At 48.6% G+C, this 22,033-nt stretch overlaps 1 protein-coding gene across 1 annotated transcript in view; it reads right to left on the bottom strand.

Moving 5' to 3' along the window:
* Positions 1–8,974: 8,974 nt before the first annotated feature.
* CDC42EP4 (CDC42 effector protein 4) overlaps positions 8,975–22,033 on the bottom strand; it is a 44,938-nt gene continuing 31,879 nt past the window's right edge. The window contains exon 2 of the mRNA XM_089685366.1: positions 8,975–11,211. Coding sequence (XP_089541492.1) covers positions 10,121–11,038 — 918 coding nt within the window. The 5' untranslated portion in view covers positions 11,039–11,211 and the 3' untranslated portion in view covers positions 8,975–10,120. The remainder of the gene's footprint in view (positions 11,212–22,033) is intronic.

Below are 22,033 nucleotides of genomic sequence, written 5' to 3'. Positions count from 1 at the left end.
CATCAACGCCACATAGTGCCCATCAGTGCCACATAGTGCCCATCAGAGCTGCCTTTCAGTGCCAACTATCAGTTCCAGTCAGTACCGCCTGTCAGTGCCACCTATCAGTGCCATATGAGTGCTGCCTTTCAGTGCCCAACAGTGATGCCTGTCAATGCCCATCAGTGCCACCTACCAGTGTCCATCACTGCAGCCTCATTAGCACACATCAGTGAAGGAGAAAAATCACTTATTTACAAAATTTTATAACAGAAACTAAGAAAAAACTTTATTTTTAAAATTATTTTCAGTTGTTTTTGGTTTGTTTAGCAAAAAATAAAAAACCCTGAGGTGATTAAATACCACCAAAAGAAAGCTCTATCTGTTTAAAAAAATTATAAAAATGTCATATGGGTACAGTGTTGCATGACCGCGCAATTGTCATTCAAAGTGCGACAGCGCTGAACGCTGAACATTGGCCTGGGCAGGAAGGGGGTAGAAGTGCCCTGTAGGCAGGAAGGGGGTAGAAATGCCCTGTAGGCAGGGAGGGGGTAGAAGTGCCCGGTAGGCAGGGAGGGGGTAGAAGTGCCCGGTAGGCAGGAAGGGGGTAGAAGTGCCCGGTAGGCAGGAAGGGGGTAGAAGTGCCCGGTAGGCAGGAAGGGGGTAGAAGTGCCCGGTAGGCAGGAAGGGGGTAGAAGTGCCCGGTAGGCAGGAAGGGGGTAGAAGTGCCCGGTAGGCAGGGAGGGGGTAGAAGTGCCCGGTAGGCAGGGAGGGGGTAGAAGTGCCCGGTAGGCGGGAAGGGGGTAGAAGTGCCCGGTAGGCGGGAAGGGGGTAGAAGTGCCCGGTAGGCGGGAAGGGGGTAGAAGTGCCCGGTGGGCGGGAAGGGGGTAGAAGCGCCTGGTGGGCGGGGGTAGAAGCGCCCGGCAGGCAGGAAGGGGGTAGAAGCGCCCGGCAGGCAGGAAGGGGGTAGAAGCGCCCGGCAGGCAGGAAGGGGGTAGAAGCGCCCGGCAGGCAGGAAGGGGGTAGAAGCGCCCGGCAGGCAGGAAGGGGGTAGACGCGCCCGGCAGGCAGGAAGGGGGTAGAAGCGCCCGGCAGGCAGGAAGGGGGTAGACGCGCCCGGCAGGCAGGAAGGGGGTAGACGCGCCCGGCAGGCAGGAAGGGGGTAGACGCGCCCGGCAGGCAGGAAGGGGGTAGACGCGCCCGGCAGGCAGGAAGGGGGTAGACGCGCCCGGCAGGCAGGAAGGGGGTAGACGCGCCCGGCAGGCAGGAAGGGGGTAGACGCGCCCGGCAGGCAGGAAGGGGGTAGAAGCGCCCTGTAGGCAGGAAGGGGGTAGACGCGCCCGGCAGGCAGGAAGGGGGTAGAAGTGCCCGGTAGGCACGGGGTGGGCAGCTTTCATTCACTTTTTTTTTTTATTTCATATGGTGGTAATAGATCTATTTAGCGTCTCGCAGGGTAACATATTATATTGATATAGACCAGTTACTGCCCACCAGTCCCTCCCTCCCGGTATGGAATCCATAGGAGCCAGTGACCGGTCCCTGTAAGGACCCCATTGCCGGAACGTTGCCCCCCGCCCTGGCGGCCTGGAGGGTATTTATAGAATCCGGCTGATTTCCTCATTTTCCGGCCCTGATTGATTTTTGCTGCTTTTCCTCGAGTTTCTTGTTATCTCAGATCTTTTGCATGATCCTAATTCAGATCACAGGCTGCGTTACGTCCCCCCCCACCCCCCCTTCCCCACACACGTGTCACATGATGCGTTTGCCAGACAAAGCCTTAGTGTACGGCCGCCGTGGAGGGGACATGAATGCCGCCATGTGACAGGCACCGCGCTCTCTTCTGTTAACCCCAAATGAGCGACTTCCCACCTCCCGGCTGCTACAATATCTGAGAAAAATCACAAAACAATTGTTTATCCGTCTGGCGTTCCGCCAAATGTCAGGATGGAAGACCAAGGGGGGGCTTTCCCTGGGACATGACCTCTCTCCCCCCCGCACCCCCAGGGACCGGCAACTTTCAGGGGGGGGGGGGAGGGGGGTGGTGATCCGTGACCTCAGGATGGCGATTTTTCTATCCATGGGGTGTGGGGGGGATGTCGTTCATGTAGAACACTTTGCCTGTGTTGAGGTTGCGGAGTTCAGTCCTGAAGAAGGAAACGTCCATGAAATGTGTCGGCTTTCTGGAAATACGACCTAAAATAGCAGCCGATGTGCTCATCGATCGTATATTGGATGTTGGCTACATGTCGTCTTTATTATTAATGAGTCCATGAATATTCCTCCTGGGCTTTTATGATATAATGTGCATGGACCAGGGGGGCCCCAAACTTTTCATTATGAGGGCCACATTGTACACTTTACACTGTGGCCCTTGTGCTGAAAAGTTATGATAGGGACTCTGAAGTAAGGGAGACTGATGGGGATTTCTTGGCCCCTGAACATTTGTAAAATGTACAATGTGGCCCTCCATAAGGCAGCACTATCCCTACCAGTCTCCCTCCCATCCTGGTCCTCAGAAAAATGCCCCCCCCCCCATGTCAGTCCATTTACATCACTATTCTTATCAAAGTCCCCCCCCCCCCCACTCACCTTACATTAGGGTCCCCATCAGAGTACCCCCCCCCCCACACATCAAGTCACCCTTAGAGTTCCACCCCCTCTTCCTTACAGCAATCCCTCCCCCACCCACAATCCCCCTCCAATGTCCTAATCAACGTCTCTCCCCCCCTTACATCAGGGTCCATCCTCACATTGAGGTTTCCATCATAGCTCACCTTACATTAAGGTCCCCATCAGGGTCCCCCCTTACATCAGAGTCCTTCCTTAGATCTGGGTCCTCATTGGAGCCCCCCTTCGATCTGGGATGCTCATCGGAGCCCCCTTTAGATCTGGGTCCTCATCGAATCCCCCCTTAGATCTGGGACCTCATCGGGGTCCCCCTTAGATCTGGGTCCTCATCGGAGCCCCCCTTAGATCTGGGTCCTCATCGGAGCCCCCCTTAGATCTGGGTCCTCATCGGAGCCCCCCTTAGATCTGGGTCCTCATCGGAAGCCCCCCTTAGATCTGGGTCCTCATCGGAGCCCCCCTTAGATCTGGGTCCTCTTTGGGGTCCCCCTAACATCTGGGTCCTCATCAGTCCCCTTCTCCCCCTATCAATGTCACAGCCAGACCTACCCCCCCCCCCCTTACAGCAATGCCACCCCACATCAATGTCCTTATCAGTTGCCCCTACTACATCAATGTCCCCATCAAAGTCCCCCCCCCCCTTTACATCAATGTCCTCATTGATGTCCCCCCCCCCCCCGCTAATGTTGTTCTCATTCGCCATTCTTACATCCATGTTCCCACCAGATTCCCCCCCCCCCTCCTTTACATCAATGTCCTCATTAAAGTCGCCCCCCTATGTTGGGGTGTTGCCATCAGACCCCTCCCCCCCCCCTAATGTCGTTCTCATTCGCCATTCTTACATCAATGTCTGGCGTTAAGGAGATTTAATCTCCAAACACGGAAAGGTTTCTTCACAGTAAGAGCTGTGAGAATGTGGAATAGACTCCCTCCAGAGGTGGGTGTGGCCAGCTCAGTGGATTTCTGTAGGAAAGTCCTGGATTCTTTCTTGGATACACAGAATATAACTGGATATAACATTTATAGGGAAAGGTGATCCAGGGAATATCCGATTGCCTCTCAAGGGATCAGGAAGGAATGTTTCCCCTGCAGGAGCACACTGGATTGTGCTTTGCTGGGGTTTTTTGCCTTCCTCTGGATCCACTGTGGGTGTAGGATTGTGTATATGGAGGTTTTCTATTTGTGTGATTTGTTTGGCTGGTTGGAAAAAAAGACACAAGTCCCTCCAGTTCTACCAACAGATTAACTATGTAAATGTCCCCATCAGTCCTCTTCCCTTCCCTCAATGTCATCATCAGAGCCTTCCCTCATTCATCAATTTCCCCATGATCATTCCTGCATTGCATCGAGAAGCACAGAGACCCAGTGATCACATCACTAGGTGTAAAATATGGGGGACGGGTGTAATAAGGTGTAAACACCCCCCTCAGGGTGATCTCTGTACATTGCAGGGATTGTAACAAACTTTGTAGCAGATTCCGACCTTTTGCTGCTCTGAAGAAATATCTGTTTGTTTCCCCGTGTCCTGCGCAGACTGATCTTGAATGGGAGGGTCGGGTTCACAGCGGCCATTCACATTGCAATCAAATGGTATTGTTGGCTGATACTGATTTCTATAAAATTTGGAGGGGTGGGGTTTGGGGTCATGTAAGATCCAAGTGCGGGACAAGGTTGTATACCATGGGGATCGCTCAAATAATATTTGTGGTTAGCCAATCAAATGAGAGGTTCAGTAGGTCTCGGAAGCTGCCGAACCCTCTTCGTTGTATTGGAACGATTACAATTGGCGACATTTTCACAGCGATTAAGCAGGGCAGACTTTTCACCTCCTTCTGATGGAGGATTCCTCGAATACTTCCATGCTGGGCTCAGAGGAAAGTCGCTCACACATTCCTGGAAACTTTACACAACGTTCTGACTTATTCGTTCTTTATAAATCCGTCGCCCTCGACACGTGGGCCGAATGACGCCATTTCCCCGCTGTTCTGAGCCATAATCAATATAACCCCCAGGAGGTAGGACCAGATATTCTCCACTTTCACACCCTTGAGGGGCCCTGAAAAAAAAAAAAGTTGTGGTCCCAGGGAACCCCTGAAATCATTGGATCTACATCTCGTGGTACTTTAGTGTGATCGATGCATTGTGTGTTTATAGAACAATAAAGGAATAACATAAGCAGGGGCGGACTGACAACTCATGGGGCCCCCGGGCAATCGGGGATCATGGGGCTCCTGTGTCCTTGCCCAAACTCAAAAAAGCCTATGAAAAAGGTACCAAGGGCATATCATGGGGCCCTCTACTGACCCCAGGCCCTCGGGCAGTGCCCGAGTTTCCAAATGGTCAGTCTGCCCCTGAACATAAGGAACTCTGCAACAATCTTCAGAACCCGCTAATGGATTGGAAATTGACTTTCAAGCTCTAGCCCCGCCTTTCTCAACCAGGGGCCCGACTGGGTTAATCAGTGCTGTCCTCAAACGATCGAACCCCTGGTGATGGAGTAACACATAGAAGTGTCCCCCGCCATTTATGTGTCATGCTTGCGCTGGGGAGCATGCTCAGTCAGGTACTTCTAGTGCCAGAGGATGACAGCTCCCGGTCTCAGAGTAACAATAGGAAGCCACTGTGATAGCCAATCGGTGATCAAAAAAGGAACGTACGGAGAGAATACATTCCTTACCTCGGAAATGAGCGGTTCCTGTTGTCCTGTGCTGCTGGTTGAGTGTGGTGTTGTCAGGAGGTGGAACTTGCGAGAACCATCAGGGTGATATCCATCCACTCCTATGGAGTCATGATCAAGCGGTGATACGTCGCAAAACGCGCTGTCTTGGCATTCCACCAAAATACAGCAACAGGCCACTGTGGGTAATGAGAACAAAGTCAACGCGTTTCGTGCTGTATCGGGGCTTAATCATGGCTTGTACAGAGTCATGATTAAGTGCTGATACAGGGTGAAACGCGTTGACTTTGTTCTCATACCAACAAGACACTGTAGGTAATGAGAACAAAGACAACTCGTTTCGTGCTGTATTGGGGCTTAATCATGACTTGTATAGAGTCATGATTAAGTGCTGATACAGGGTGAAACACGTTGACTTCTCATTCCAGCAAAATACAGCAACAAACCACTGTGGGTATTGAGAACAAAGTCAACGTGTTTTGTGCTGTATCGGGGCTTAATCATGGCTTGTATAGAGTCATGATTAAGTGCTGATACAGGGTGAAACGCGTTGACTTTGTTCTCTTACCAAAAAGACACTGGGTAATGAGAACAAAGACAACGTGTTTCATGCTGTCTATGGAGTCATGATTAAGTGCTGATACAGGGTGAAACGCATTGACTTCTCATTCCAACAAAATACAGCAACAAGACACGGGAATGAGAACAAAGTCAACGCTTTTCATGCTGTATCAGTGCATTTCACCCTGAATCAGCACTTAATCGTGACACCCATAGGAGTCAGGATGAAGCGTGGAGACCGAGCAAGACTTTTTGACTTTGTTCTCATTCCCCACAGTGTCTAGGTGCTGTATTTTGTTAAAATGAGAACAAAGTCAACACGTTTTACCCCGTATCAGCACTTAGTCATGACTCCTATGAAGTCACAATCGAGCACTGATATAGCACGAAACATGTAGATACAGCACAAAACATACTGTCTTGTCATTCTAACAAAACACAGCAACAAGGCACTGTGGTTAATGAGAGCAAAGTCAACGCATTTCTTGCTGTATTGGTGCTTCATCATGACTCCTATGGAGTCATGATTAAGTGCTGATACAGGGTGAAACGCGTTGACTTTGTTCTCATACCAACAAGACACTGTGGGGAATGAGAAGTCCACATGCTTTGCACTGTCTCCACGCTTAATCATGACTCCTATGGAGTCCTGATTAGGTGATGATACAGGGTGAAATGCACTGATACAGCATGAAAAGCATTGACCTTGTTCTCATTCCCTACAGTTCCTTGTTGCTGTATTTTGTTGGGATGCAAGCAAAGTCAACACATTTCGGCTGTATCAGAGCTTAATCATGACTCAATACAGTTCACGATTAAGTGCTGCTACAGAATGAAACACGTCAACTTTGTTCTCTACCCCACCACAGTGCTTTGTTGCTGTATTTTTGTTTCATGCTGTATTGGGGCTTAATAATGAATCCTATTGACTTCTCATTCCCTACAATGTCTTGTTGGTATGAGAACAAAGTCAACGCGTTTCGCCCTGTATCAGCACTTAATCATGACTCCTATGGAGTGAAACAGGGTGAAAAGCGTTGACTTTGTTCTCCTACCAACAAGACACTGTGGGGAATGAGTAGTCAACATGCTTTGTTCTGTCTCCGCTCTTAATCCTGACTCCTAAGAAGTCATAATTAAGCGCTGCTACAGCACAAAACACATCAACTTTGTTCTCATTCCCCACAGTGCCTTGTTGCTATATTTTGTTGGAATGCAACACATTTTGTGCTGTATCAGTACTTAATCATGATTAAGTGCTGCTACAGCTTGAAACACGTTGACTTTGCTCTCTTACCCCACAGTGCTTTGTTGCTGTATTTTTGTTTCGTGCTGTATCTGGGCTTAATCATGACTCCATAGGAGTCATGATTAGGTGCTGAAACAGGGTGAAAATGCATTGATACAGCATGAAAAGCATTGACTTTGTTCTCATTCCCCACAGTGCCCCGTTGCTGTATTTTGTTGGAATGCAAGCAAAAGTCAACACATTTCGTGCTGTATCAGTGCTTAACCCCTTCCCGCCGGCACCTCCCGGCCCATTAAGAGTTTCAGACGCCGGGAGGCGGGGCGTGGTTTAGGGATCATGTGACGCGTTGTCACGGCGGTCACATGATCGGGAAAGGTCCCGATCGAAAGAGCGGACCGGGACCTTTCCGTGAGTACCGCACATGTGTGTTGGGAGCGCGCGCTCTCAGCACATATGTTTTTTTGTTACATGAACGTAAATGTGCGGCCGCTTGGTGTCAAGGCCCAGACGCCGGTAGGCCGCACATTTGTGTGTGGCCGGAGTAAAGGGGTTAATCATGACTCAGTACAAGTCATGATTAAGTGCTGCTACAGCATGAAACACGTTGACTTTGTTCTCTACCCCACAGTGCCTTGTTGCTGTATTTTGTTGGAATGCAAAGTCAACACATTTTGTGCTGTATCAGTACTTAATCATGATTAAGTGCTGCTACAGCATGAAACACGTTGACTTTGCTCTCTTACCCCACAGTGCTTTGTTGCTGTATTTTTGTTTCGTGCTGTATCGGGGCTTAATCATGACTCCTATGGAGTCATGATTAGGTGCTGATACAGGGTGAAAATGCATTGATACAGCATGAAAAGCATTGACTTTGTTCTCATTCCCCACAGTGCCCTGTTGCTGTATTTTGTTGGAATGCAAGCAAAGTCAACACATTTCGTGCTGCATCAGTGCTTAATCATGACTCAATACAAGTCATGATTAAGTGCTGCTACAGCATGAAACACGTTGACTTTGTTCTCTTAACCCCACAGTGCTTTGTTGCTGTATCGGGGCTTAATCATGACTCCTATGGTGCCATGATTAAGTGCTGATACAGTGTGAAACGTGTTGACTTTGTTCTCGTTCCAACAAGACACTGTGGGTAATAAAAGTCAACATGCTTTGCGCTGTCTCCGCGCTTAATCATGACTCCTATGGAGTCGTGATTAGGTGCCGATACAGGGTCAAATGCATTGATACAGCATGAAAAGCATTGATTTTGTTCTCTTACCCCACAGTGCCTTGTTGCTGTATTTTGTTGGAATGCAAGCAAAGTCAACACATCATTTCGTTCTGCATCAGTGCTTAATCATGCCTCCATACAAGTCATGATTAAGCGCTGCTACAGCATGAAACACGTCGACTTTGTTCTCCTACCCCACAGTGCTTTGTTGCTGTATCGGGGCTTAATGAGGACTCCTATGGAGTCCTGATTAAGTGCTGATACAGGGTGAAACACGTTGACTTTTGTTCTCTTAACCCCACAGTGCTTTGTTGCTGCATTTTTGTTGCTTTTTATGTTACATTAAATATGGATTTCATTTGGAGTGAAGCGGTCCAGATTTTTGTGCTTTCATTTCAGCGTGACAAGCCGAGCTTACACCCAAGTGGGAAGTGTGTATGAGATTGTGGCAACAGGCCGGCCTGGAGCAGCACTATACTGTTTAACACAGGAGCACAAGTGGGAGACTGTTGTCACCCCATAACAGGAAGTGCCTGACCATGGAACTTTATGACCATATCGCTGGGTATTACTTTAAGGAAAGCTGCAGATGAGATGACAGTGATTGTGTTTAGATCTTCCCGGGTCTATTTGGTGTGGTGTACAGAAAGAGACAAAATGCATAGTGTCACTTTTATTTTACTCCAAGCACCATAAATAATACAAAAAAATAACCTCCTTGTACACAAGAAGAAGTTTTTTCTTTTTTTAGGGATAAGTTCCTCTAAAGATTAGTATCATTCCCACAGGAAAAATGTCATCTCTGCTAAAGGAGTTGGTATGGTACACTTCACTGGCAAAGGTTAATAAATAGCAAAGAATTCTAGGGGTGACATCACACGAAACCATGTGACTAGTGTTGTAGAACGTTCACAAACGTGGTCCTATCAATTACCCGAAGGTCGGCGTTCTTCTGACGTTCCCATCCGTTGTCGCGCGGCTGCATTTGGTGGTGAAGAAAAAAATTTCACTTTTTAAATCCTTGTTTCTTGTTTGCAGCCAGAGACCCCTCTATAGTGATTGTCTATATACATGCGTGTCACATGTAACGTGGACGTGGAGTCTCACCGCGTCAATGTGACTTCCAGTCAAATGGAACACCATTTATTGGAAAATAACTTCCAAAAATATACTTTACAGGCACAACAGTTGAACACGAGTTCTGGTTTTATACCTGACGTCCTAAAAAGCTTCTATAGCAATTTTCAGGTAAGGAGGTGGGGGTTCGAGGAAAGGTGGAACGTACAAAAACATGGGTAGAAACAACAACAAAAAGTTGGGTAGAAACAGCAAGAACTGGAAGTTTTGGATAAAAAAAAGGCAGCCACAGAAGTATATTTTGGGTAAACAAAGAAGCTGTAGTGATAAATTCCCATAGTTTTCATTTTTGGATCCCTTAAACCAATTGAAAAACATCTTGTGTAGTATTCTCCTATTTGCATGTAGATGTTTTCCTTCAGACTGTTCGTAGTGTTTCAGGAAAGTTTCCCATCGTGTTGGATAACCCTTTCCACATGGCCAGACCTTGGCCTCTTTTGAGTCTTCGAAGTAGGCGATCTACCTTTCAGAACGTTGGGTGTTATTGCTATTACTTTGTACTATGCCTACAGAACTCCAAAAAGAGCTTTTGTAGACCTCCCAGATAACGGGGGGCGATTCCAGGAAGAATCCCAACGTCTTGAGCGCAGATCAAAGCGGGAATAAGCCAGTCTGACCTGCTCTTGGTTAGCTTGTCAACTGTGTTTAAAACTAAAGTCAATAGTTTCTACACCCTTATCTCATCCTCCTCCTCCTCATCCATGAAGGAGAAGTCTCTTCCCTTTCTTGGTTTTTCCTCTGGGATTCCTGAGGAACCTCTGGAAACTGAATGGTTTTCTTTGGTTGGCTGAATTTTATTGTTTCTGCTGGATGTAGGAAGGCTTCCATGAGCAGCTTTTGTTGAGGGAATAACTGCTGAGGGACCTGTTGGCTTAGAAGGCATAGAGTGTTGGCGACGGTTTGCACCATTTCCATCCAGTTTGTCGAGACCTAGGTCAAGATCCTGCTCCCACTGATCCTTGTCCATGATGCTCAATATATCGCCCAACATGGATGGGCCCAAGTCAATATGAAATGACATGATGGACTCTGCATGTTTCATGCCGTAGGTGCTTTTGGGAGCCGTATCTGGCAAGTCTGTTAGATCTCCAAACTCTTTCTCTGCTAAAATGGGGTCTGGAATGGGTGCCGGGCTACGAGCAGATGCTCCGTTCATGTGTTGTTCTTCGGGAATTTTCTTTACTGGGCTGGAAGACAAACTCTTTGGCAACTTTCTGCTTGTGCTTTTATCAGCTTCTTTTTCAGTCAGCTGAGGCAAAGAGACGGCATTCTTCACAAACAAGGCTGAGTCCCTGAGTGACCCCAGCATGTCCCTGCGGTCACCTCTTGTCACTGAAAGGGAGCGTTTGCTGCTGCGAAAGGTTCGAGACAATAATCCCGGCTTGGAAGTCGATTCTTCTGGTTCTTGCTGATCGTCCACTTTGGCCAGGAAAGACGTGTCTCCGAAGGCATCTCCTGCCCTGCCTATGTGCATGGTGTGCCGGAAATCCCCTAAGGGGGCACTTATCATTTCTGCCGTGAGGTCAGCCCGTGAGCGCCTTTTGGATGCATTGGGGTTGGCTACCAGCTGTTTCAGAATAGGCATCTTGACAGTCTGCACAAGGAATCCCTTTTCTTGCTAGTTCGGTAATCCCAGTCGATGTTTATGAAGTTAATCTGAGATTTTCTCAGGCGAGCCCTCTGTAGAAATCCAAGAAAAGCCAATAACTGGATGTTGTTGACACAAGTCCACCGCTAATCTCAACTATTCATCAAAACCTGGAAAACAAAGAGAAGAAAGAATATCAAGTTCTGAAGCATTACTTAGCACATGGAATACCGATGTACAAAGGGTCAAAATAACCAACTATTTTATACTTTTGCATCAGAAGGACTTCCTGAACTCGTGAGGACACCTGTCACAAAAGAAATATGGAGGCTACCATTGTAGACATACTTTCTGGCCGTCATGCTGACCAGCTGGTTCAACATTATCTGAGAATCCAACCCAGAAGAAGTATGAAGACCAAGGAAGTCGGAGGTCCCAATCTGCATAATTGTTCTCGGGCAGTGGTCAAAGTACTCATGAGGATCAGGCCACCAGCACTTTCAGGAGGAATGGTCAGAAATGACGGAGTTCCTATTAGTTAGGATGGGCTTACTTTGTTGCCTTTTTGTTACAAATTATAGCACTTGCAAAAAAAAAAGGCTCCTAATACTAACCTCCTCTGGCAGGCAGGGAGTCTTTAATTTGCTCTGCTCAAGTGCTAAGGCGGCTGAGGAATCTTCAGCATCCGACATATTTCCAAGTGTGTCAGATGGCTGCCCCCGTGTCACGGTTGTGTTATGCCGTGTCGTAGCAGGACAGGCATCTGATGAAGGTGTGTTGGATGGTGAAGATTCTTGGCTCTTGTCTGTGGCAAGTCCTTCCTTTCCACTGTTCGAGGATAGAAAATGCAGGAGGGGAAGAGAAAGCACTTGCACCTCCAATGCATCCCAATAGTTGCGTTTGCTTTTCATTCTTGTAGATCGGTGGCTGTAAGCATGAATACCTACATGAAATAGAGCGTGGTTTTCTTTTCTCTAACTCGGGGGTGGGGGGTTTTCTGCAAATTTTCTAGACAAAGACAGTTTACTGTCATTAAGGCGGGGCTAGACTGTGACCAGTGGGAGTAGTGCCCTATCATTGGTATTAGTGGGAGGAATAGTGCCTCATAGCTGGTGTCAGTGGAAGGAATGGTGCCTCATCGGTGTCAGTGGAAGGAATGGTGCCTCATCGGTGTCAGTGGAAGGAATGGTGCCTCATCGGTGGTGTCAGTGGAAGGAATGGTGCCTCATAGTTTGTGTCAGTGGAAGGAATGGTGCCTCATAGTTTGTGTCAGTGGAAGGAATGGTGCCTCATAGTTTGTGTCAGTGGAAGGAATGGTGCCTCATAGTTGGTGTCAGTGGAAGGAATGGTGCCTCATCGGTGTCAGTGGAAGGAATGGTGCCACAAGAGCTGGATAAAGGCACACATCTGGCCCATGGGCCGAAGTCTGGAGACCACTGCTCTAACTCCATACACACAGTCCCGGGTTGAAGCAATCTACAGACAGGTTTATCGGTCAGGAATATGAACTGCCAGAATCATTGTCAATCTCCGTAAAATTCTCTGGCGATAGCAGGAGCAAGGAAGAGGGTGACTGGTTATGTTTTCAAACTTGCTTGAATTTTCATAACCAGTTGCCGACTGCAGATAGCTGAATGACAGCTGCACTGCGGCCTGCCAGTTCTGGGAGGGCGTCATATGACGTCCTCCCAGAACGCGCTCTCCTGCGCTCCCCCAGCAATCTCTGTGATCGATGTGTCCTACGGACACAGCTGATCACGTGATGTGAGCGGCCCTTTACCACGTGATCAGCCATGTCCAATGACACGCTGATCACCAGGAAATACAATTGCCGGTTCTCGGCTGCACTTTCCTCATGCTGTCAGAACGTGGGGAAAGTACTGCCGAGAACCGACAGTTGTCAGAGCGGGGATCAACATCGATCATCAGGGCACTGATGATTGGTGCCCAGCAGTGCCACCCATCAGTGCAGCCCAGCAGTTGTGCCAGTCAATGCCGCCTATCAGTGCTGACTATCAGTACCCATCATCAGTGCCGCCTATCCATGCCACCTCAGTGCTGCCTCAGTGCCGCCTATCAGTGCCCATCAGTGCTGCCTCATCAACGCACATCAGTGAAGGAGAAAAATTACCTGTTTGCAAAACTTTATAATAGAAACAAAGAAACTTTTTTTTTTTCTTCAATTTTTTTGCACTTTTATTGTTTTAGTGCAAAAAGTAAAACACCCAGCGGTAAGTACATACCACCAAAAGAAAGCTCTATTTATGAGAAAAAAAATTATAAAAATTTCACATGGGTACAATCTTGCATGACCGCGCAATAATCAGGGGGCGCTTGGTGTTAGCACCTGATAATATTTATTATTTTTTAAATGTGCAGCAGTGCAGAGCCAAGGGGAGACTCCAGTAACATGAGGACAGAGCCGAAGTGAGGATCCCCCCCTCGCTCTGAACTTCTGCTGCTGCTTCTGGTAAGTTAATGGGGGAGATCTGCACCGAAGAGGGGGAGTTGTCTGTGCTTCTGGTGGGGGGTGGTCTATACTGAGGATTTAGGCTAGGATGGCAGGTCTATACTGGGGGTGTGCTGGGAGGGAAATCTCGGGCTGTTCATTTTGAATAATTTTGTGTGGGGACTTGTACTGGCGGTAAGGGGTCATTTTTGGGTGTGCTCTGTAGAATGCCTTGTGCATTATGCAACTCCTAATCCCTGCACCCTCTGCATTACCTGGTCCCTGCACCCTCTGCATTACCTGGTCCCTGCATCCTTTGTTCTAAATACTTCTGAGCTCTGCACTTTGGTACTCCTTCCTGACCCCTGCACTGTGTTAATATTCCTGAGCACTGCACTCTCTGTTACCCACCCCTAGCCCCTGCATTCTGTGTTATGCACTCCTGACTCCTGCACTCTTAATACTTCTGAGCCCTGCACTCTGCTTTACACACTTCTGAGCCCGGCACTCTGTACATTATCAACTCCTGACCACTGAACTTCATGTTCCAGCCTTCTACACCCTGTGCTTTCTGCATGACCCACTCCTGACCCCTGAACTTGGTACATTACCCACTCCTGACCCCTGAACTTGGTACATTACCCACTCCTGACCCCTGCATTTAGTAATACTTCTGAACCCTTTTACTCTGTGCATTACCCACTCCTGACCCCTGCATTTAATAATACTTCTGAACCCTGCATTCTGTGCATTACCCACTCCTGACCCCCTGCTCTTGGTTCATTAGCCACTCCTGACCCCTCTATTTAGTAATACACACTTCTGAACCCTGCACTCTGTGCATTACCCACTCCTGACCCCTGAATTTAGTATTACACACTCCCGAGCCCTGCACTCTGTGCATTACCAACTCCAGACCACTGCACTCCATTTTCCAGCCTTCTACGCCCTGCACTTTCTACAATACCCACTCCTGACCCCTGCACTCTGCATATTATGCACTTCTGAGCCTTGCACTCTGTGTACATTTCATACGCCTGACTACTGCACTCTGTACCTTTTAGGCTTCATAGGATATACTCCTGACCAATGTACTCTTAAGAACGTTACATACTGCTGAAGTTCCTCAGAGTTACAGAGTTGCTGAGTGTTGCTAGACAGGCAGGTGGTGCCATGGTTTGGATTCGAACCAACGACCCGAGTACTGCCAGGCGGAAGTGCTCACCATGTAGCCACTGTGCTTATACATGTATTCGTAGTTCAAAATTTCACCTCCATTTCTGTTCTGGTGACCCATTGGGGAGATTTTCCATCAGTTTCTATCTTGAGACATAACAGGAAGTGAGAGGAGATTTCTCCAAAGGAAGGGAATCCTCTAGTGACCGTTGAAGTGCTATCACAACATTGACCTGGTGAACCTGAGCCAATACTTCAGCCGTTTGGCTTTCACTTTGCAGCAGTGTTGCTCTGGCCCTTGTCTCTATTCACCAGACAGAACGTGATCCCTTGAGCACTCATGCGCCCTCTCTAGCTACTCCCTTGCAGCCATACAGACCCCCCGGGAGGTTGGAGCCTCCTATCTCCCAGGCTTGGAGCCCTGAATTGTAGTCCACTCCCCATACCATTAATGCCTACACAATCAGGGAATGCTGGATGTCAGCAATACATGGACTTGGGACTTGAGATTTCATCCCTCCTGAGTCTCTACAAAGCCTCTAAGGTCCAGGACCCCAACCAGGATTTACTAATTCCAGAAGAAACTGAAAATCCAGTTTTATCCACATAAGACATGCATCCTGAAATCCCTCACCATTTATGGATGAGAACCCTAGGTGCCACTTATCCCTTCTTGCACCATGAAGTGGGATACTGTACTGTCACAAACCCGTGTGCACCAATATACCATCTCTAGCTGCTCCCTTGCAGCCACACAGACTCCTGGGAATATTGGAGCCTCCTGTCTCCAAGGCAAGGAGCCATGAGTTAGCTCCCATACCATGAAGACCCGCACAATCACGAGATGCTGCATGTCAGCAATACATTGACCTTGGATTCGAGACTTCATCCCTCCTGAGTCTCTACAAAGCCCCTAAGCTCCAGGACCCCAACCAGGATTTACTAATCCCAGAAGAAACTGAAAATCCAGTTTTATCTTCATAAGATCTGCAGTTTGGAGCCCCTTACCCTTTATGGATGAGAACCCCAGGTGCCACATATCCTCTCTCACAGTATGACAGGGCACTGTACTGCCACAATATATAAATACAAACATATATACAAGCTGTATGTACATATACACAAATATTCACAAGTACCTACCATCTACACATATGATACATCTGTAAACATGCATAACTTGTACACACATGCTATATTTCCAGACCAGGCGCTACAATGTCACCATAGCCAGTTTCCGCAAGAGACTGCCATGTTAATGTATCCCACTTCAGCAAGAGACTGAGAATGTCGTGTCACCAAACCCACTTCTGACACAGAATGTTTTGTTACCACATCCTGCTTTTGGAGACTGCCATGTTGGCGTAGCCTTCTCCTGCAAGAGACTGCCATGTTGGCGTAGCCTTCTCCTGCAAGAGACTTCCACGGTAGCGTAGCCTTCTCCTGCAAGAGACTTCCACGGTAGCTTAGCCTGCTCCTGCAAGAGACTTCCACGGGAGCTTAGCCTGCTCCTGCAAGAGACTGCCACGGGAGCTTAGCCTGCTCCTGCAAGAGACTTCCACGGTAGCTTAGCCTGCTCCTGCAAGAGACTGCCACGGTAGCTTAGCCTGCTCCTGCAAGAGACTGCCACGGTAGCTTAGCCTGCTCCTGCAAGAGACTGCCACGGTAGCTTAGCCTGCTCCTGCAAGAGACTGCCACGGGAGCTTAGCCTGCTCCTGCAAGAGACTGCCACGGGAGCTTAGCCTGCTCCTGCAAGAGACTGCCACGGGAGCTTAGCCTGCTCCTGCAAGAGACTGCCACGGGAGCTTAGCCTGCTCCTGCAAGAGACTGCCACGGGAGCTTAGCCTGCTCCTGCAAGAGACTGCCACGGGAGCTTAGCCTGCTCCTGCAAGAGACTGCCACGGGAGCTTAGCCTGCTCCTGCAAGAGACTGCCACGGGAGCTTAGCCTGCTCCTGCAAGAGACTGCCACGGGAGCTTAGCCTGCTCCTGCAAGAGACTGCCATGTTAAAGGGAAGTGCCACCACAGACTGCCTTGTACAGCCATATACAGCACTGCAGGCGTGGGTGGCACAACAAAACTTTATACAGTCTATGAAACTTGTCAGGCAGAACAGTTCCTGTAGGGCGGTTCCGTCTGTATTTAGACATTTTGCTTAGAGCAGCTCTATAACTATCGCCCCATTATTGTACATGGAGGATCTCTGTACTTCACGTCCACAGCCTGAGATAATTCCGTGAGCAGATTGTCAGATCCGTCTTTTCTGCCCGCTTACCTCCATCCTTTTGACTTTATACTCGGTGAGCACAATTTGTGACGGCTGTCATAATCGATGCTCAAATGTGTCCGGTAATCACTCCACCATCAGAAAGCATTCCCTGTAGCCGGGCTCTTGGAAGGAAACCCTCGCCCTCTAAATATAGACTGCGCAATAATGGAGGTTTATTTCATACACCGGGCTCAGCCACAAATCCGGCAAGGAACCAGGACGCAGCACGAGCAACCCAACTTCATCCCTCGGAGTTCCAGTTTAAGTATGGAGGAATATGATTGGTTTGATATTTGACACATTGCGGTTTGCATTGCTACACTGTGTACACATACATGTGACACGGTTTATTAATTAAAGCACATCTGGCAGGTGGAAGGGTTAGAACCCCTGAATGATGAAGATTGATATAACCGTCAATGGTCTTCCAGAATAAAAAACTTTATTGAGCGAGTAAAATGTGCATATAAATTGGCTTACGCGTTTCGGCAATAAGCCTTAGTCATAGCCATTATGATGGATGTTTTGAATTTTATTCGTTGGGCAATGGGAGACCATTGGAGGGATTGGCAGAGAGGGGTGGAGGACACTGAATGGAGGCCAGTGGAGGGATTGGCAGAGAGGGGTGGAGGACACTGAATGGAGGCCAGTGGAGGGATTGGCAGAGAGGGGTGGAGGACACTGAATGGAGGCCAGTGGAGGGATTGGCAGAGAGGGGTGGAGGACACTGAATGGAGGCCAGTGGAGGGATTGGCAGAGAGGGGTGGAGGACACTGAATGGAGGCCAGTGGAGGGATTGGCAGAGAGGGGTGGAGGACACTGAATGGAGGCCAGTGGAGGGATTGGCAGAGAGGGGTGGAGGACACTGAATGGAGGCCAGTGGAGGGATTGGCAGAGAGGGGTGGAGGACACTGAATGGAGGCCAGTGGAGGGATTGGCAGAGAGGGGTGGAGGACACTGAATGGAGGCCAGTGGAGGGATTGGCAGAGAGGGGTGGAGGACACTGAATGGAGGCCAGTGGAGGGATTGGCAGAGAGGGGTGGAGGACACTGAATGGAGACCATTGGAGGGATTGGCAGAGAGGGGTGGAGGACACTGAATGGAGGCCAGTGGAGGGATTGGCAGAGAGGGGTGGAGGACACTGAATGGAGGCCAGTGGAGGGATTGGCAGAGAGGGGTGGAGGACACTGAATGGAGGCCAGTGGAGGGATTGGCAGAGAGGGGTGGAGGACACTGAATGGAGGCCAGTGGAGGGATTGGCAGAGAGGGGTGGAGGACACTGAATGGAGGACAGTGGAGGGATTGGCAGAGAGGGGTGGAGGACACTGAATGGAGGCCAGTGGAGGGATTGGCAGAGAGGGGTGGAGGACACTGAATGGAGGCCAGTGGAGGGATTGGCAGAGAGGGGTGGAGGACACTGAATGGAGGCCAGTGGAGGGAGTGGCAGAGAGGGGTGGAGGACACTGAATGGAGGCCAGTGGAGGGACTGGCAGAGAGGGTGGAGGACACTAAATGGAGGCCAGTGGAGGGACTGGCAGAGAGGGGTGGAGGACACTAAATGGAGGCCAGTGGAGGGACTGGCAGAGAGGGGTGGAGGATACTGAATGGAGGCCAGTGGAAGGATTGGCAGAGATGGGTGGAGGATACTGAATGGAGGCCAGTGGAGGGATTGGCAGAGAGGGGTGGCAGATATGGAACAGTTAGGAAGGTGGATGATTCTGGCAGCAGCATTCACTATAGACTGAAGAGGTGATGGCCTGCGATTAGGTTGGCCAATGAGGAGGGAGTTACAATAGTCAAGGCGAGAGATGACCAGGGAGGGAATAAGTTGCTTAGTGGTTTCAGAGGTTAAGAACGGGCGGATCTTGGAGATGTAGGACTAAAACCAAGAGGAAATCCAAATGTTGTCACCAGAACAGAAAAAGAGGGGAAATCATCTTCAAATGGGGACAATTAGAAGGACTCCCTTTCTTTGGAGAGATCACCACTCAATTCCTGTAGTATCTCAAGACAGGAATTGAAGGAAATTCTCCCCAGTGAGTCACAAAGCAAAAATGGAGGGGAAATCTCCTTGTTACAATGACAACTAAGACAATTTCCGTTCTTCGAAGAAAGATGTCCTCAAGCTTCCTGTTGCATCTCAAGACTAGAGTTGGAGGAAATTCTCCTCAATGGGTCACCAGAGCAGAACTAGAGTGGAAATCTTCCATTGGGGGACCATTGTCCCGATGAAAACTAACAGAGGATTCCCTTTCTTTGAGAAGATTTTCTCTCATTTCCTATAGTGTTTCAAGACCAGAATGGAAGGAAAATCTCCCCAATGGGTCACCAGGACAAAAAATGGAGGGAACATTTTTCCAATAGGGACATTTGTTCTGATGACAACCAAGAGGATTGCCTTTCTCTGAAGAGACCTACTTCCACTTCCTGTTGTATCTAAATATGGGATGTGAAGAAAAATCTCCCCAATCAGTCATCAGAAGAGAAACGCGGGAGAGTGGAGTGGGAGGGGATCTTTCAGTGGGGACACTTTTTTTCTGATAACTAAGAGGGATTCCCTTCCTTTGATCTCCTCCTGATGTGTCTCAAGACAGGAATTGAAGGAAAATCTCCCCAATGGGTAACCAGAATATAAACTATGGGAGATCTTCTTTAAATGGGGACAATGAAGAGGTTTCCCTTCCTACAGAGAGATCTCCTCTCTCCTCCAGTTATGTCTCAATCAGGAACTGAAGAAAAATCTCCCTAATTTTTCACCAGAACAGAAATAGAGGGGAAATCTTCTTGAAATGGGAACTGAGAGGACTCCCTTTGGAATGATCTCCACTCAATTTCTGTAGTGTCTCAAGGCAGGAACTGAAGAAAAATCTCCCTAGTGAGTCAACAAAGCAAAAATAGATGGGAAATCTACTTGTTTTGATGAAAACAGACAATTTCCTTGCTTCGTAGAGGGCTCCTCTCTTCGTGTCTCAATACAGGAATTGAAGGGAAATCTCCCCAGTGGGCCACCAGAACATAAAGCGAAAATCTTCCATTCAGGGCACTTGTTCTGGTGAGAACTAAGAGAATTACTCTCCTTTTGGAGCGATCTTCTCTCACTTCCGGTTGCGTCTCAAGACCAGAGTCACCAGAAAAGTAATTTCGGGGAAATCTTCCAGTGGGGACACTTGCTCTGGGGAACAGCTAAGAGGATTCCCTACTTTTGGGGGGGGGGGGGATTTATGCGGCTTCCTTTTGGATCTCAAGATTGTAACTGAAGTAAAGTCTCCCCAATGGGTCAGCATAATATAGAGGGTCAATCTTCCAGTGGCTGTTCCAGTGACAACTAAGAGAGCATTTCAGGATTATTTTTAGGGAAGACAAGCTGGGTAATCCATTCCTAATCTTCCCAACCTGCACTGACCACATACACACCACTTGCCAAGTCACCTAATCTGTGTTCCAGCAATGCAAAGCAGACTGAGAAAAGGATTCTGGCGGCTCAGAATAGAAGAGCCGTGTCATTGAATGATGGCAATGTACCACCCTCTGTCTGCGCTGATCCCCCACAATATCTGCATTTGGCAAGTCTCCCCACCCCCACCTTCTCCTCTAAGCAGTTGCTGCATTATTTGTACCCCTGAGATTGGTGAACTGTGAAATCCTGACTGCGCACTTTTCCTGCCCAAAACAAAGGACAGATTAACTGATTCTAACCCTGGGGGCATGCAGCACGTCACAAGGGATGGTGGGGGTTAATTAAAAACAATGCACATCCTATGGGAAGTGAAAGTCTACCAACCAATCAGCTTCTGCCATACATGTGGGCATGTGTCTATGCCGAGAAAAATCCCTATAACTTTATATACAGTTAGGTCCATATATATTTGGACACAGGCACAATTTGTTTTTTTCAGGTATTGACCAAAACATACTCACCTATAGTTCTATAATGGATATGGGCGGACAGTGCGCACTCTCGGGTGTAATATGAGGGTATGTACATCCACATTGGAGGAAGGGTTTAGGAATTACAGCACTTAAAGAGTAGCCATCCCCCCTTTTTTCAAGGGACCAAAAGTAATTGGACAATTGAATCAAAAGCTGTTTCGCGGCCGGGTGTGGGCTACTCCATTATTTCTTCATCAATTAAGCAGGTAGAGGGTCTGGAGTTGATTCTAAGTGTGGTATTTGCATTTGGAATCTACTGCTGTGAACCTACCTCACGGGTTCAAAGGAGCCGTCCATGCAAGTGAAACAGGCCATTGTAAGGCTTCAAAAACTAAACAAATCCATCAGAGAGATTGCAGCAACATTAGGAGGCCAAATTAACAGTTTGGTACATTCTGAGGAAAGAAGAACGCACTGGTGAGCTCAGCAACATGACAAGGCATGGGAGTCCACGGAGGACAACAGTGGTGGGTGATTGCAGGATCCTCTCTATGGTTAAGAAAAACCCATTCACAACATCCAGACAAGTGAAGGACACTCTCCAGGAGGTGGGCGTATCATTGTCAAAGTCTACAATCAAGAGAAGACTTCACGAGAGCAAATACAGAGGAATCGCCACAAATACAGAGGGTTCACCACAAGGTGCAAACCAGTCATAAGCCTTAAGAATAGAAAAGTCAGATTAGACTTTGCCAAAAAAAAAAATCTAAAAAAAGCCGGACCAGTTCTGGAAAATCATTCTTTGGACGGATGAAACTAAGATGAATCTGTACCAGACGGGAAGACGGGAAGAAAATAGTGTGGAGAAGGCTTGGAACAAAACATCATCTGTAAACCATGGAGGAGGCAGTGTGATGGCATGGGCGGAGGCAGTGTGATGGCATGGGCGGAGGCAGTGTGATGGCATGGGCGGAGGCAGTGTGATGGCAAGGGCGGAGGCAATGTGATGGCATGGGCGGAGGCAGTGTGATGGCATGGGCGGAGGCAGTGTGATGGCATGGGGGGAGGCAGTGTGATGGCATGGGTGGAGGCAGTGTGATGGCATGGGGGGGAGGCAGTGTGATGGCATGGGGGGGAGGCAGTGTGATGGCATGGGGGGGAGGCAGTGTGATGGCATGGGGGGGAGGCAGTGTGATGGCATGGGGGGAGGCAGGGTGATGGCATGGGGG

The sequence above is a fragment of the Staurois parvus genome, unplaced genomic scaffold (genome assembly GCF_062004578.1).
Source record: "Staurois parvus isolate SC_StPar_1 unplaced genomic scaffold, SC_StPar_1.0 ptg000373l, whole genome shotgun sequence".
NCBI lineage: Eukaryota > Metazoa > Chordata > Amphibia > Anura > Ranidae > Staurois > Staurois parvus.
Note: the sequence above shows the minus strand (reverse complement) of the source record. Positions and strands in the feature narration are given on the sequence as shown.